At 38.9% G+C, this 14,517-nt stretch overlaps 1 protein-coding gene across 4 annotated transcripts in view; it reads right to left on the reverse strand.

Moving 5' to 3' along the window:
* Nucleotides 1–14,517, reverse strand: part of gabra6b (gamma-aminobutyric acid type A receptor subunit alpha6b) — an 80,000-nt gene that overhangs the window by 13,464 nt on the left and 52,019 nt on the right. The window contains exons 2-9 of one of the 4 annotated variants that reach the window (XM_026372758.1): nt 13,313–13,383; nt 8,488–8,612; nt 8,041–8,108; nt 6,699–6,919; nt 5,979–6,061; nt 4,865–5,008; nt 4,312–4,464; nt 627–916 (exon numbers count right to left, since the gene is read on the reverse strand). In XM_026372758.1, coding sequence (XP_026228543.1) covers nt 627–916; nt 4,312–4,464; nt 4,865–5,008; nt 5,979–6,061; nt 6,699–6,919; nt 8,041–8,043 — 894 coding nt within the window. In that variant the 5' untranslated portion in view covers nt 8,044–8,108; nt 8,488–8,612; nt 13,313–13,383. The other 3 variants (XM_026372759.1, XM_026372757.1, XM_026372755.1) reach the window with 3 other exon arrangements.

Raw genomic sequence — 14,517 nt, forward strand, 5'->3', positions numbered from 1 at the left:
GTGCAACTATACTTTGAGCCACAGGCCAGTCTAACAGTAATGAAGAGTTCAGTACACCACAGAAAGTCAACATCCAAGATGTCTGAATATCTGAATACAGAGAGTAAACAACTGTGAACTTGACATCACTATTTGAAATAACAAACTTAGCTGTTTTGTCAGTTATTAGCTTTCAAGGTGCATTTCTAAACAACATCAGCCACATGTGACTCAACCAGAACAAAACACACACAAAATAACGATTCAGGCCAGTTCCTTTGCTGGGATTCATATTGTTTTATCTGCTCTTTCTACATGTACTTGACTGCATTTTTGTGTAAAGCCAGTGAAACATCATTATCAAAAACTGTCGATGAATTAATATTAGCATAAAGGTGTCTCTCTGTAAAACAGAACAGTTCACAGTGATGTGACGATGACAAACTTTCATGTATGTGCATCTACACACAACAACATTAATCTCAAGACCGCAGCAACAAAGATAATGATCCACTCTGAGATCTAACGTCTAGTTTCACCTACATGAGGATTCTTGTAACCTCATTAGCATCTTCACCTGGTTCCTTTTCTTAACTACAAGTATATTCTGTTAATACTTTTGTCACATCTCACTTGTCAATACTTACTGAGGAAACTTCTCCTTCGTTCCCCGTGGCTGTAGTTGCAGGTGGAGCTGCAGCTGCAGCTGCTGCTGCTGCTTCCTGAGCTGCCGCCTTCATGGCTGCTGCCTTCCTCAGCTCACGATTGGCCTGCAGGGTGGAGAAGTAGTTGACGGCTGCAAATTCAATCAGGGCGGAAAAGACGAAGGCAAAGCAAACGGCGATGAACCAGTCCATGGCTGTGGCATAAGAAACTTTGGGGAGGGAGTGGCGAGCACTGATACTGAGCGTTGTCATGGTCAAGACGGTGGTGATACCTGCATAGAGGGTGAAGATGGAAGTTAGAATTTTTACAGTTTACTTTATGAAAGCAGAATATATAGACTTTTCACTACTGTTGGTATCTACTAATACCTGTAAACAACACAAACACAACTTTCTTTTTACATTTCTGCTGTGTAAAGATTAAAGTAATTATACATAACATGTGTATTAGTGAGATTTAATATTTCATTTAGTACACATGTTGTTGTTGTCAGGCTGACGTTTGACATCCAAGAATCTTTAAATAAATAGATCAATCAAAACTATCAGGTTGTGTTTTATTTCAGGGGCACAAAAAACACAAAAAACAAAAAACACAACAGCAACTGTTTGGAAAATGCAATTTCAACTCCCTTCATAAAATAACCCACTCTGGTCAATAACGGTGCCAGATCACCGTGCTGCAGCGATCATACGAAGCTAGTTTCTAACAAAGTCTTAATAAAATGAATAAAATGTTAAATATATAATAATAATAATAATTATTAAAATAAAGAAAATACATTTAAATAACAGTTTAGATTTTCCAAGACTTGATAGTTCTGTATATCTGTATGTGGGACTGAAATCTTTCATATAATATAGATGATAATTATAAGTTCCTTTTTAAAGGCACTAAACATGCAGGATGCAATTACACACAACTCAAAGCTTTGGGTTAAGTGTTCAGTGTGGTTATAGCTAATTATATGAGACAGTAAAAAAAGATAAGTGGAAAAAGTAACATTTAAATATATATTGTTACGTATTTAAATTCAAAACATTGAACATTGTTTTCAAGACTTGAACAGATTCTTGAACAATTATTCTTGTGTCTTGTCTAATATAATATATGATCACACATAAAACAACACAGCATATATGCAACATTAAGCACATGGCGTTTTAAGTATTATGCATAAATTTGTGTAACAAAATAATAAACGAATACCAGCGGATCACAGTGTACACAGAGCTTCCCATTCTTTGACACGTGGCTGCAGCTCTGTTTTGTGGCATATATCTAGAATGTCAGGCCATGTGGCACTTCAGCTCAGTAAGGTTTGCCAAAAAGTCACTTCAGGGAATGCTAATCTGTCCGTAAGCAGACTAACCCATGCCCCCGCACTGGCACACCAATAAGAGACCTTACAGAGTATCTGTAAATAGTCTTGAGAAAGGATGAACAGACAGAAGTCACAAAGCACTGACTAATATTTGTTTACCTGTAAATAAGAATCTCACAATATAGGCCACAGGAGAGATGATAAAAAGATAAACAGAAGGAAAAATGAAAGTGCAGAAAGATAAAGAGACAAAAGAAAGAAATGTGGAAGGATGTGTCAGTGGGTAGGTGGGAAAGTGAAAGTGACGTTGTTTTGTTGGGATCCTTTAAAGCTGCTCTAAACTGTTCTAAGACCCCAGATCTCTGTAAACTATCAAACCATCAACAAAACACCCTGAAAAATAAATATGAAATGAAGTTTTGCCACTAAAAGCAAAAAAAAACACCTCTTAATCACAGGAAAAGGCTTTTCTTCTATTACGTCAAATAAAGATGCTGACAATGAACATCTCTTTTAATGGTCCATTAACAAAGTACATATCTAATTCACTTTCATCAAACTAAAGCAAGCAGGGAAAAAGGGCCATTGAACACTGCTGTCCATGCTTTTACCAAACGTGCTCTGTCGTTGTGCACATTTCATTAGCATCCTGGGAACTGATGGGAGGATTTAATGTGCCTAATAGTGTCTCAAAAGCATTTTCTACACACCACTTCAACAGTGAAAGGTAACAACCTTCTCCAATAGCCAACTACTGCTGACTGTCTCAAGCTCAAGCGCAAGTTAAATGATTTCAAAGGGGAGGGGTACGGGATGAAAGCCTGTCAGGGTAGGAGGGAGACGCAAGCGCAAGAGAACAGAAAGAAAGAAAGAGTGTAGGAGGAAGGGGGACGAACTATAAAGACAGGATAGAAATGAAATGCTTGGGGCATTTATGTGCTTTTATAGAAGGAAAAAAAGCAAGGTACAAATTAGGCCACACTCAATTAAGTCTGTGAGACTTGTGCTCAAGGGATTTTCAGCTCTTAGAGAGGTTGTTGACAATCCAGTGCACAACATACTATAGCTTCATATATTGTCACAAATGGAGCTTATTTATAAAGCAATTTCTCTCTTCTCCTTTCTTTTAAACTTTGTATCTCACATGCATCATGAGTGGAATCAATAAAACTTATTCAAATTCCTGTTTTGTGTTCATATCACTTGGTTTCTGCCAAAATACACAACTGAACTACCGTAACTACTAGCTGCATGTAAATCAAGTTTTGTCTTCAAGTATTTCACCCGGAGCTCCCAGCCTGGGATCCAGTCCAGAGAATGAGCACTGATAGCAGTTTTATCCTATACACAGTACTGAATGAAGTGAAAGCAGCAGGCCGAGCGAGGCCGTTAAGTTGCCACATATGTGCTTCCACATGTGGTCTCAGATTTCACGCCAATGCTAATGATCGGGATCTATCTTCTGAAGAAGTCTGCAGATCTGTATGAGAGCTGGCTCACTTCCAAAGACAAGTGCAGATCGCAGAACCATAATATTCAATGGCCAGTGGTGCCACTCTGCTCAGCTGCAGCTTGTATGTAATGTTAATGTTCCCTTTGCTTTGATTCAGCCTTTTTGTCTGTTGTTCCACTTCCTTTCTCTCCCTGCCGTTGCCCAGAGTCTCTCACCCTCTCTGCTCCTGAGGCTTGAGCTTGGTGACAACTGTAGCTTGATGTAATGTGAGCAAGCGGAACCTGTGACTGCTCGGAACGGGGCCAAAGTAAACATCCTCCCCCTCTCTGCCCTTGCATGACCAATTTCAAAAAAGGATATTTATTTTCAATTAATTCAGCTCCATCACAGTGGAGGAGGAATAGAGCTGATGCAGAAACATTAAAACACATTGTAATGACTGAGTTGTTCTTTGTTTTCCTGCAGAATATATATTATAATGACCACTCCTTGCAGGTTAAATCAGAGTGCAGACTGTACTGTACGCTTGCTTAAAGTTTGCAGAACTAGAGGAGCAGCAGGGTCAAGCTGTGGGTGGTGAATCGATAAATTCTGAGAATTTTCATAAGAGTTTTAGACACTTAAAGAAAAGAAAGTTCACTTTTGTGAGCTCAGAACAAAAACTTAATAGTTTTACACAGACTTTTGACAGCGTAATGGATGATGTGGCATCACAGACACAACTTAAGAAATTCCTGCCTAATTTGTTCTCTTCGATGAATCAACATGATTTGTGGCTTTTTCCATCTAGTTGCTTTACAATTTGTTGCTATTTTGGGCTGTTGTTGAAGAATAGTAATAATTTCCTGAATGATTTGGAAAAAAGACTTGAAATGTAAAGAAATCTTACCAAAGACGGTCCGAGCGGGAACAGATTCCTTATTAATCCAGAAAGAGACTTGAGCAAGGATGACAGTCATGATACAAGGAATGTAAGTCTGGATCAAGAAGAAGCCCATTTTCCTTTGCAGGTGGAAGTGGACGGTCATGATGACGTATTCACCTGTAACCACAAAAAAAACATTTGTGTTCCTACTGGTGACAAATCAGAAATTCACAGACACACAAATACATCTGCCTCGTGTAGAAAGGCTTTGTTAGTCTTAAAATAGTTATTTGAAGTTCTAGCTCATGCCTTGTTATTTTATAAATAATATTTTTTAAATAAGCTAAATCTTCTCATGGAATAAAAAATCATGTATCACATCGTGTAACCTCTAAAAATATGTTACACATCACATTGAAGGTGGAACCCAGATGAAGCTGGTACATCCATACAGTGTCACAATAACTCGACATCACACTCAAACTGAGAAAGGTGTAGCCTGAGAGGGTTATAATCTCAACACACACTGCACATTGAAGTGGATTCAGCAGCGTACGGTCTAAGAGTATTCGCTCACCTGTATTGGACTTTAGCCTCTCGCTTGACACAGTTTGACCGATGAGGTCATACTGCAACAAACTAGATGATTCCTGCGGCACCTCGACGGAAGAAAGAGGACCTTTCTTCCACGTGTACACAATCTCGCTGATGGGGTAAGCATCTGCACAAGATGGATGAAGAATTTGTTTTTAAAATAATATTTAGGGAACAAAGTACAAAGAAACTTTAACAAGTTTTACTGCTTCTTGGTTTCTGTTTTTTTTTTTAGAACTGACTTTATAGGATTCACTCTCAAAAATAAAAAACAAATAAACAACTGAAACATATCGTTTTAAAGAGCTGTTCCAAAATGATGTGAATTACAGAAAACCTTTTAGAAACTATTTTGCCGGGCTGGTTGTCTTTACAGTTTATACTTAATAATTGAAGAACTCCTGTCCCAGGTTGTTTGGTAACACTTAATGCAGCCTCTGAAAAGTGGTGTTAACAAGCTTTTTCATGCTGTATAATTAATTGAGACAAATGGGGAGAGAACCCACACATTACATTACTGCCTACACACCTTATTATTGCCATGTAGTTCAAAAATATCATTAATGTCTGCATGAACCCAGACAAATATAGGTCTTTGTATCTATTCATCGACTTGTGCTTGATCCACATCATACAGCCAAGTAGAAGACAATAAAGAGGACAGAAAAAAAAATCTGTGTGTGTAATTGCTCCTCTTCATACACGATATTTTCTTCTTCACATTGCAATAATGTTTGTTAATAAGTAAAGCTACAACATGCATTTTACATCATGATGACTTATGTGGGTAATATAAAGTATCTGCTCTGCCCGTTTTACTCTTTAATTACACTGCATGAACTAACTTGTTAACACCTTATTCAGTTTAGTTTCCCTGTAGGAGAAGAGCTGCACTCTTCTTCTACTGTACCTGCACTCTCAGTAAATTGTGGACAGTATTACAAAGTGTAACATGGAGTACTGTACAGTATGTGACATTTCAAACTGAGATCTTTCAATATATCCTGTCAGGCATCAGTAACGCAGTGACAGAGGGATCATTCGAGAGTGACACCATCAGTCAGACAAGTGACACTTAACAAAAAATGCAAACTCACAACTCCCAAACTTGAGTGGGCAGGCGTGGCCGTCCATCGGGAAGTTCATCAGACGCATGGGACACTCTGCGTTTATAGTTAATCTGTCAGAACAGAAAAGAGCTGAAATTAGGGTTTGATATATATTTGATACGCTGCTACTGACTGAGAAATGACTGCTGGTTTAAACAGCATCCAGTCAGTGGGGTGCCACACTGTACAAAGGCTGACGTTACCAAAAACAAAACCAATGGGAAGTGGGTGAGTGGACGGGAGACGGCATGCTGACAATACATAACCGTTGCCTTGTTCTTTCTATAGAGAAAGTTCAACTCTTGTAAAGATAACTAACTGGATAAGTTAACTACCAAAAGTATATATGACATGGATTAAATAAAGCTCTTGAAGTCAATCACTAAATGTTTTAAAGTAGAGATGATCCGCTTAGATAATCTAGTTATTAAAAAAAAAATCTGTTTATGTGCCATCAGTGGCTCTAGAGGCACTTTTCTGATGCTACATCTCCCTTTTTGGAACAAAGCTGGAGTCATGTTTGTTTGAATTGCCTTCCAGGCCTGTTTTCAGTATCAGATGGCACACATCTTGTTTTTGGAATGGCACCCTTCATTTCTTTTAATGTCTGTTCCTATTCTTGGATGCATGTTTGTTTGATTTGATTTTCAGGTCTGTGCTCTATTCCGGTCTTGGCTGGGTTTGGAGCTCACGGTCCAGCACTGTTACCTCATGGTGTAGAGGATAGTTCCGTTCTGCATGATGCGGAACAGCTTGTTGGGGGTGGTCATGTTGTGAGAGATCGACCTCTTGCCATTCCGGAAAAATGTGTCCGGCGTCCAGATCTTGCTGACCATCAGGTTGTTGAGCCGCAGGATCTCGATAGGTCCCTCAAATTTCAGCCGCTCGTCAATCCATGTCTGACGAAAGAACACGTCCATGGTGTACTCCTGGACGAGGGTTAGAGTGTGGGTTAAGGGTTTATTTACTACTACTACCACCACTCCTACTTCTGGTGCTGCTTCTGCTCCTGCTGCTACTATCTCCACTACCCCCAGAGAGAATGGCAGATGGGTTGGTGAGCCATGGTTTCGTTGGAACCTGCTGGATAGAGCGCTGGCAGTGTGTTTGGCAGTGTGATTTTTTTTTCCATTTCTGGACTACTGTACTATTACTGCCAGTACTAATGTAATAATAATAATAAAGTCAGGTTATGTATGCAATATTATTTATAGACCTTAATATCAAGAAACATAGCAATATTTTCTTAATTTAGGAGCATTAATATTGGATTTGTATACACTTTGTGTCTGTGTAGGGCACATGGCTCATGTGACACACAGACGCACTGTAAAATCCTCAAAATATCCTCAAGATGATGTTTCTTCATCATGTATGAAAATTAAATAGCTTCAAATGACTATTTAATTTAAACTGAAAATAAAATATTGTGTGTGTGTGTGTGTGTGTGTGTGTTTTATCTTTCATTTAATGTGTTTGAACTGTACCAGGTCTGAAAAATGCTGTAATTAAGTTAACTACCTAAATGTGATATTATTTAATGCAGAAAAAAGTCCATCTAGGATGCTATTAGATCAAATGAATGACCTTGCTACTCTGAAGAGCCTTTTACACGCCTCTCTATAGAAATCCCCCCAGCAAATCACGTGGAAGGTCAAGTAGGCTTTAGATGCAGTGAAACTGTATCCAAAGCCTAAAGCCTGAAGAGTGTAGAGTTCAACAGACATACAGCGCTGAGCCTATCCCATGACAAGAGTAGCCAGCCTATCCCATCCCAACATCAGCCACATCTCTCTCTCTCTCTCTCTCTCTGACGGGGGGATTGTCAACCAGATTAAAATCCTAAGCTGCACTAATGACATCCTGCCCAAATGCTGGAATAAAGAAGGCTGGGAGAACCGTGACTTGAAGCTATATGCAGTTCCAAGGATAACTGTACATGTTCTGTCCTGTGTTCATACAATGAAAGGGACATTATTTGCAAATGAGAGCCGTTAAGTGGCCTCTGTATTCTGTATCAGTGTTGCAGCGGTCAGTATAGTTTACATACCATCTCAACATCTGACACAGGTCCAAAGCTGGTGACAAAGATGTCGGTTTTGACCTCAGTAACTGGCCCTACAGCAGAAATATGAGTTACTTTAATAGACACAAACAACTTTATACCAAACATTTAAACCTTTTTTCAAAATATTAAGCACTGAAAAGCAAATTTATAGTTAATGTGTAGTCTGTACATAAACAGTGGCCATTGTTGTTGTGAAGATAAACTGATTGTGAGTTCATATCCAAACTTAGTTTCTACTTGTTTCCTGATAATTTCATAATTGTACAAAGAAAGAAGCTGACATGTTTAACATGTGCAGCACGCACACTAATTCGATGGAAGGCACTCACAATTACTGGAGGTAAACTTTCACCTTCTGTAAAAATCAACATCGATTCATTTATGAGGTAATAGCATCTAAAATGTGACATTGAACGCTCATCAACATACCTCCAAATCCAGGTCGTAGCCTGTTGTCGTAGCCATCCAGTAATCTATCCAATATGCGCGTGATGTTATCCAAATAGATACTGGTCTCACTGTGCTGATTTCCCCAAACACTAGTCGCACTGTAACTAAAGTACAAATGCACTAATGAAAATTTACTCCACAGAATAAGAAAACAGTTGAAAATACAGAGTTCATTAAATGAACATACACCTCTAGTATTTGGTTCCCGTGCGTAAAAGTCCGAGGACATGCAGAGAAGAGTTGTCATACTCACCAAGACAGAAATAAGCAAGTTAAAATGAAAGCCATGCCTCGCAAACAACCCACAACTAGAAATCCCTGGTCAACTTTCAAAATCAGCATATTCCATCATGTAAAAGCATGATTAAGGCGAAACGGGTCTTCTTTTAGTTGTGAACCGTGCGAGAATATCGCGCCAGTCCAGCACGACTTGACTTTCCCTCTAGTGCGGTTGCGCCCGCCTCAGCCTGAATCGCTCAGTTGGAAAAACCTGAAGAGTTTTTAAGAGAGTGAAGAGGAGGGGGGCATTACCATTAACCGAACAAGGCATTTTTGCAAGGAATGCACTGGTCTCAAGTGCAACTCAGACATTTAGAAAAGGCTTCTGTTTGATGAAAATAATGACGGGTCCTGTGTCTATTTTATTAAGAAGGTTGAAACAGAAAAAAGCGATAGATGGAATCAGAGAGCGAGGGGAGAGAGAGTGGAGGAAGAAAGCTTGCACAGATACACTGGTATCATATCAGTGGACATCACACTCAGTGACCTTTTTAATGCAGTATCATTTTTTAACGATTTCATTTTGCTAACGCCTTCTAAGCTTTTGTTACCTGCGTGTTTCTCTCTCTCTGTGTGTGTGTGTGTGTGTAAAACCACAGGGTTTCAACGTGTAAAGACTGAAAATTGCCACTAGAGATAAAGCATGATGAACTGTGATTCATATAGTGGTTGGACGTTGAGTGGAGTGGGTGGTAGATACATTTAGTGCAACTTCAAAGTCACAATATCCATAGACCAAGAGCAAGGGAAAATACCACACTGTCAGAGTCAGCTATCCCTACCGCTCTGACATGAGTTTTCCCCTGTTGCACAAACACAATTCAAGACATTGCATCATTTTCACTAGTGCTCAGTAAAGTTGAGCTTGCAGTGGCACATCTAGTAATGTGCATAACCATCAGCTGATGGGTTATGGCACAGAAAGAAAAACGGCAAAAGTAAATGTTCAACATTGCTGGGCAATTCTTTTTACTTTAAAAGACTGTACCAAAGAAAAAGAAACAAAGGTCTGTGTGAGAGGGGGTTGTTTTGACTGGTCTGTACTTTGTGACTTACAAGATAATTACAGTATAACCCCTGCCCCTACCGCAACATAACTTCAAGATTAAAAAAAAAAACAACACATTTTACAATAAACAAAAATCAAACATGCAATGTTTTCTGATGTTCCAACTTCAGCAAGAGTTTTCTCTATGTTGTGTCTCCATTGATCAATGAAGTAGAATACTTTATTTCAGCACCACATTACTTTTTCATTATAAGCAGTATCATAGTCATGTTATCATTAATTCATGTGAGGGGGGGAAATATAGGATATTTTTCTGACAGCATTAAAATGTGGAGACTGATTATGCAATATAATCCTTCAATTCCAGTCTCTTTGTACCATAAAGCAAGTTATATAATAATCTCAAAATATGATTTAAATCATATGCAAACAACAATGGATGACTTTCAGGTCAAATGCATCATTTAAAACATGATTAGACAGTACTGTAGTATAATTCATAATTAATAAATGTAAACTGAAACCCTCTGGTTAGTACTGACAGAATTAGCTCTGTAGTCATAGTTAAAATTGCAGGTTGAGTAGAATTTCTGGGTAACTAAAATATGAGTTTTCACACATGCTTTTCATCAGAGAAGCCTCTTATGGTGCAACACTACAGACAAGTTGGTTGGCATGTTTTTCAGGGACATAAAACACACCTGTAACCTTGCTGGGAGTACTGAGGATCAGACCAAACATCTTTTGATATGATTTCTTTGTGCCCTCTCCAATCCACCATCCAAGAGTTTTAGTGAAGGAAAGAGAAAGTTGTAGTGCTAGTAGGAGGTGTAGCATCCATTTATTTAATACTAGTAGCAATATGGTGGGAATAGAAGCAGGAACAGTAGGAGTGGTAAACACAGCAGCAGCAGCAGCAGCAGTTGAAGAAGAAGAGGCAGATTCAACTTGAAGCAGTATTGTGTTTGGAGCTGTTGTAGTACCAGTGATATATCATGTGAAGTTTCAGTTATTCTGTTTTTTTGCCACTTTTTGGACAAAGTCGTGAGACTCTGTTAAGCTTGATCTTATAAACCAAGAGGTCAACTCGTCTGACCAACCACAGCACATTGACCATGAGAGGCTCCCGACCTGATTCACTTGCCAGGACACAAGTGAACTTATTCTATTTGTCATTGGTGTAAATGTGCTTAGCATGCTGTGCAGTGGCTTCTGACACCACCAGCAAGCAGGGCTCCACATGTAGTGTACACACAAACACACACACTCACATGACACAGACAAGGGCCATTAGTGTTTAATCCAGCTCTAGAACTGGTCAGTTTAAGTTTAAGTGTCATACACTGGGCACACACACAGACATTAAACTCTGCTTTTAGCCATGCCACCCATTACAGGGGTCTGTTCAGTATTTGCACAGTACAATTCTGAATTTCTACTTGATACTTAGGGAGCTCTGCAGCCACACAGTTTTATTTAAATTAGACATGATTGCTAAATCAGAATGCTATGTATGTATATGTCCTGTCTGCTTTTCTACCCACCTAATGTCCAGCCACTTTAGTATTTTCCTGTACATGGAGGATACTTAATTGTCTGAGTGCATGGCTAAATGGCCAGTTGATATAATGGTGTGCTGAGTAACTAGATGCATCTGCTAAATGGTTGGATGACAGACTGTGACTGCTGACTGCTATTAAAATGGAAGGTGGTCTTCCTGACAGGATCGCTGTCTTCCTGAACACCCAGCCAAACATTTTTTTAAATGCTGCAGAGAGTACAGAAGCATATGATTGGACCGGCTAAATTTGGATCTATGTAAATGTGGATGATTATATAAAACATAGGCTAATCCTGTTACCAGTCTTATTGATTATCTTGCCATGGCCAACATCTTCTAATATCTCATTCTCTATTCTGTCTGGCCTGATTCATACCTTCTTTATAATTGGTCATTAGGTTTTAAAGCCCATGTCAAGTGAGCAGTGTTAAATAATGAGAGGTCATTATATTTAATAGACAATATTGCCAAAAAATATAATACTAAACCTTTCATTACATTTAAGGTCTGAATTGAGTTGAAAAAGGTGCAATGATTGTGATGGATTGCAATTAGGTATGCTTCATTCAATCAGAACAATACACCTCATATGCCAGGGTGGATAGCAATTCAATTATGTCAATTTAGCAAGCACAATTACTTTGGGAAGATAAGGGAACATACTTCAAAATCAGACGTGTTTTGATGAAGGAAAAAAGCCTTCAGTAGGAGTTTGTTAATTGGTTCATTATTCAACTAAATAGGATTTAATTAAACATGTCATGATATGTACTCTGCATTTGATTCCCCATAACACATATTTCAGTCTCTGAAGCAGCAATATGCCGAGCTAGCAGATTATTGCAAGAAAGTTACCAAATAACTCGTTGACCTTTTGAGGAAAGAGGAGATCTCAGATGACTGGTGGGGTTTAGTTACGCTGTACTGTATGCTCAGTAAAAGTCCTTCACATTTTTCTTACACAAGAGCAGGATGTGATGAGGAAAAAAAGGCTGTAGGACAAAGAAAGACAGAAGAAAAAGAAAAAAGAACCTCAATTTGTCAAGATCGCAGTATTGAACGCTTTGCTGCACAGCTTTTGTTCAGCACCATGGATAGTTCCAGTGAAGTACTACACACAATGACAGCTCAAAGTCACTGTTTACCGACTCGTCCACTGTACCTCTCAGCACCTCTCACACGTTACAGCACTTCACTGCTTGCTATTACCCAAAAAAGTGCATTGTCTAAACTCATTTCTGGCCACACCACAGTGCTTCTATAAATACACAATATCTCCCACGTGAGATAGACCCACTGTACTTCATGAGCCTCACCAAGTGGTATCTATGGTAACCACTTACACTAGGAGAAACTTGGCATGTGTGGTGGAATGTGTGTGTGTATTTCTAGACTATTAAGAACTCTTGACAAGAATAGAAACAAGCAGAATTTTCTGATCATCGTTTCTGAAAGTGACTTGAATATGAACACAGAGTAGGTTTAGGGTGGAGCTTAGGACGAGTTAGGGACAGTCAGCATGTACAAATCAGAACAAGACCGGGATATACTGAATCCCTGAATTGAATACAGAGATGTTTTTAGATGTTAGGGTCCAGTAGTGATAGAGTGGGAAAAAAATAAAATCTTCATAAAAATGTGCTTAAGATTTCGAGATTATGCGCTAGTTGTTTATGTGCACGGGTTAATGCCACAACACAGTGTTTTTGTGAGTGTAAACTTGGGGACTCAACCTGAGTATAATTGTTGCTCTCTCAACCCCCACAGCCACCCATACACAACAGCGTGCACATACAGTAGTTCTCAAAAACCTCTCCTCCTTAGACACGATGTGCTGCACCACCTCCAGTGGATTCAACGTCAGGAAAAAATTTCCACTGCAGTTTCCATGGAGACTGAACCATATCATAGTAAGATAAAATAAACGTTGATTTTGAGAAAACAGTTGTCCTCACTGCCTCAGTTGACCTCTTGCCTGAGTTCATCCAAGCTTTACAATGAACTGTGCTGGACAGCTGCCAACAGCCTGCAGTGGAGGAAAGAGAGATAGAACATAAACAGAAAAAAGTCAATTCAATAAACTTTATTGCCTTAAGGTTTGTAGCTGTATTGAAATGTAAATGGTATGCATAGAATGGTGTATCTTTTCTCCAAATGACACAATACTGTCAACACAACACTTGGAGCAAATCTTTCCATAAATGCACAGAAACAAAATTTGCACATACCCACCAACACAGACACAGACAATCCACATTTATATTATTAGACACACGTGTAGAGAACATTTGAACATGCACTAGAATACCTAAAACAACCACACACATAACAGGAGATAATAAAAATGTTACCACTGATATGTTAAGCAGTTCATTTTTACTGCAAGGCAAATTAAATAGAAAACTCCCTTTTCGCACTGCCTCGGCCGACCTGTAAACTAAGGCGAATGAAAAAGGCAGAAAAACCTTTAGCAGCACAAAATGCTGCCAAAAACTTCCAGTGAAACACAGTCGAGCCAGAAACAAAGTTGTAATAAGTAATGAACAATGCTTTTAATATAATCTGGTTTGAACTAGTGTTATACTGTAGACAGACATGTTCTGCTGAAGTGGTACATGTGCTTTGTACATAATGTTCTGTCCATGTTCCCCCTATTAATGTACGTTTGTACTTATTTTGAAAGGAGTAGTGTGCACAGTATGTGCATACATTTGTGTATGTCTGTACCACTTTAGATCCATTAGCATTCTATTTCAGAGAGGTTTTGCCAGGGATGAACACATTTACACTTTTTTTCCTCATTTTCTGAAACACTGCTGCAGTTCTCAAAACATTAAGCGCAATCACCAGACAAAGTGTTGTGCCACACTGTTCACACTGTGCAGTACACTTTGTCCTGAAAAAGGTCCTCACTCAAATGCCTTAATGAGAACGTCACCGCCTCCAAAATGACATTTCCCTTTATCACTGCTAAAGTCAAACGAGTCCAGGTCTAAAATACTAAATCAGTATTTCATTTCTCATTAGAGCTAATGACACTTCCTAGAATGTCCACAAAAACTTTTTCAATCTAAAACTCAACTTTAAAGCAAAGAGTATAACAGTGCATGCGGTTAACTTTTGTCAGCCACATGCTGTAGGCGTTAGACATTAGAGGAGG

Source organism: Anabas testudineus, chromosome 14, assembly GCF_900324465.2.
Source record: "Anabas testudineus chromosome 14, fAnaTes1.2, whole genome shotgun sequence".
Lineage (NCBI taxonomy): Eukaryota > Metazoa > Chordata > Actinopteri > Anabantiformes > Anabantidae > Anabas > Anabas testudineus.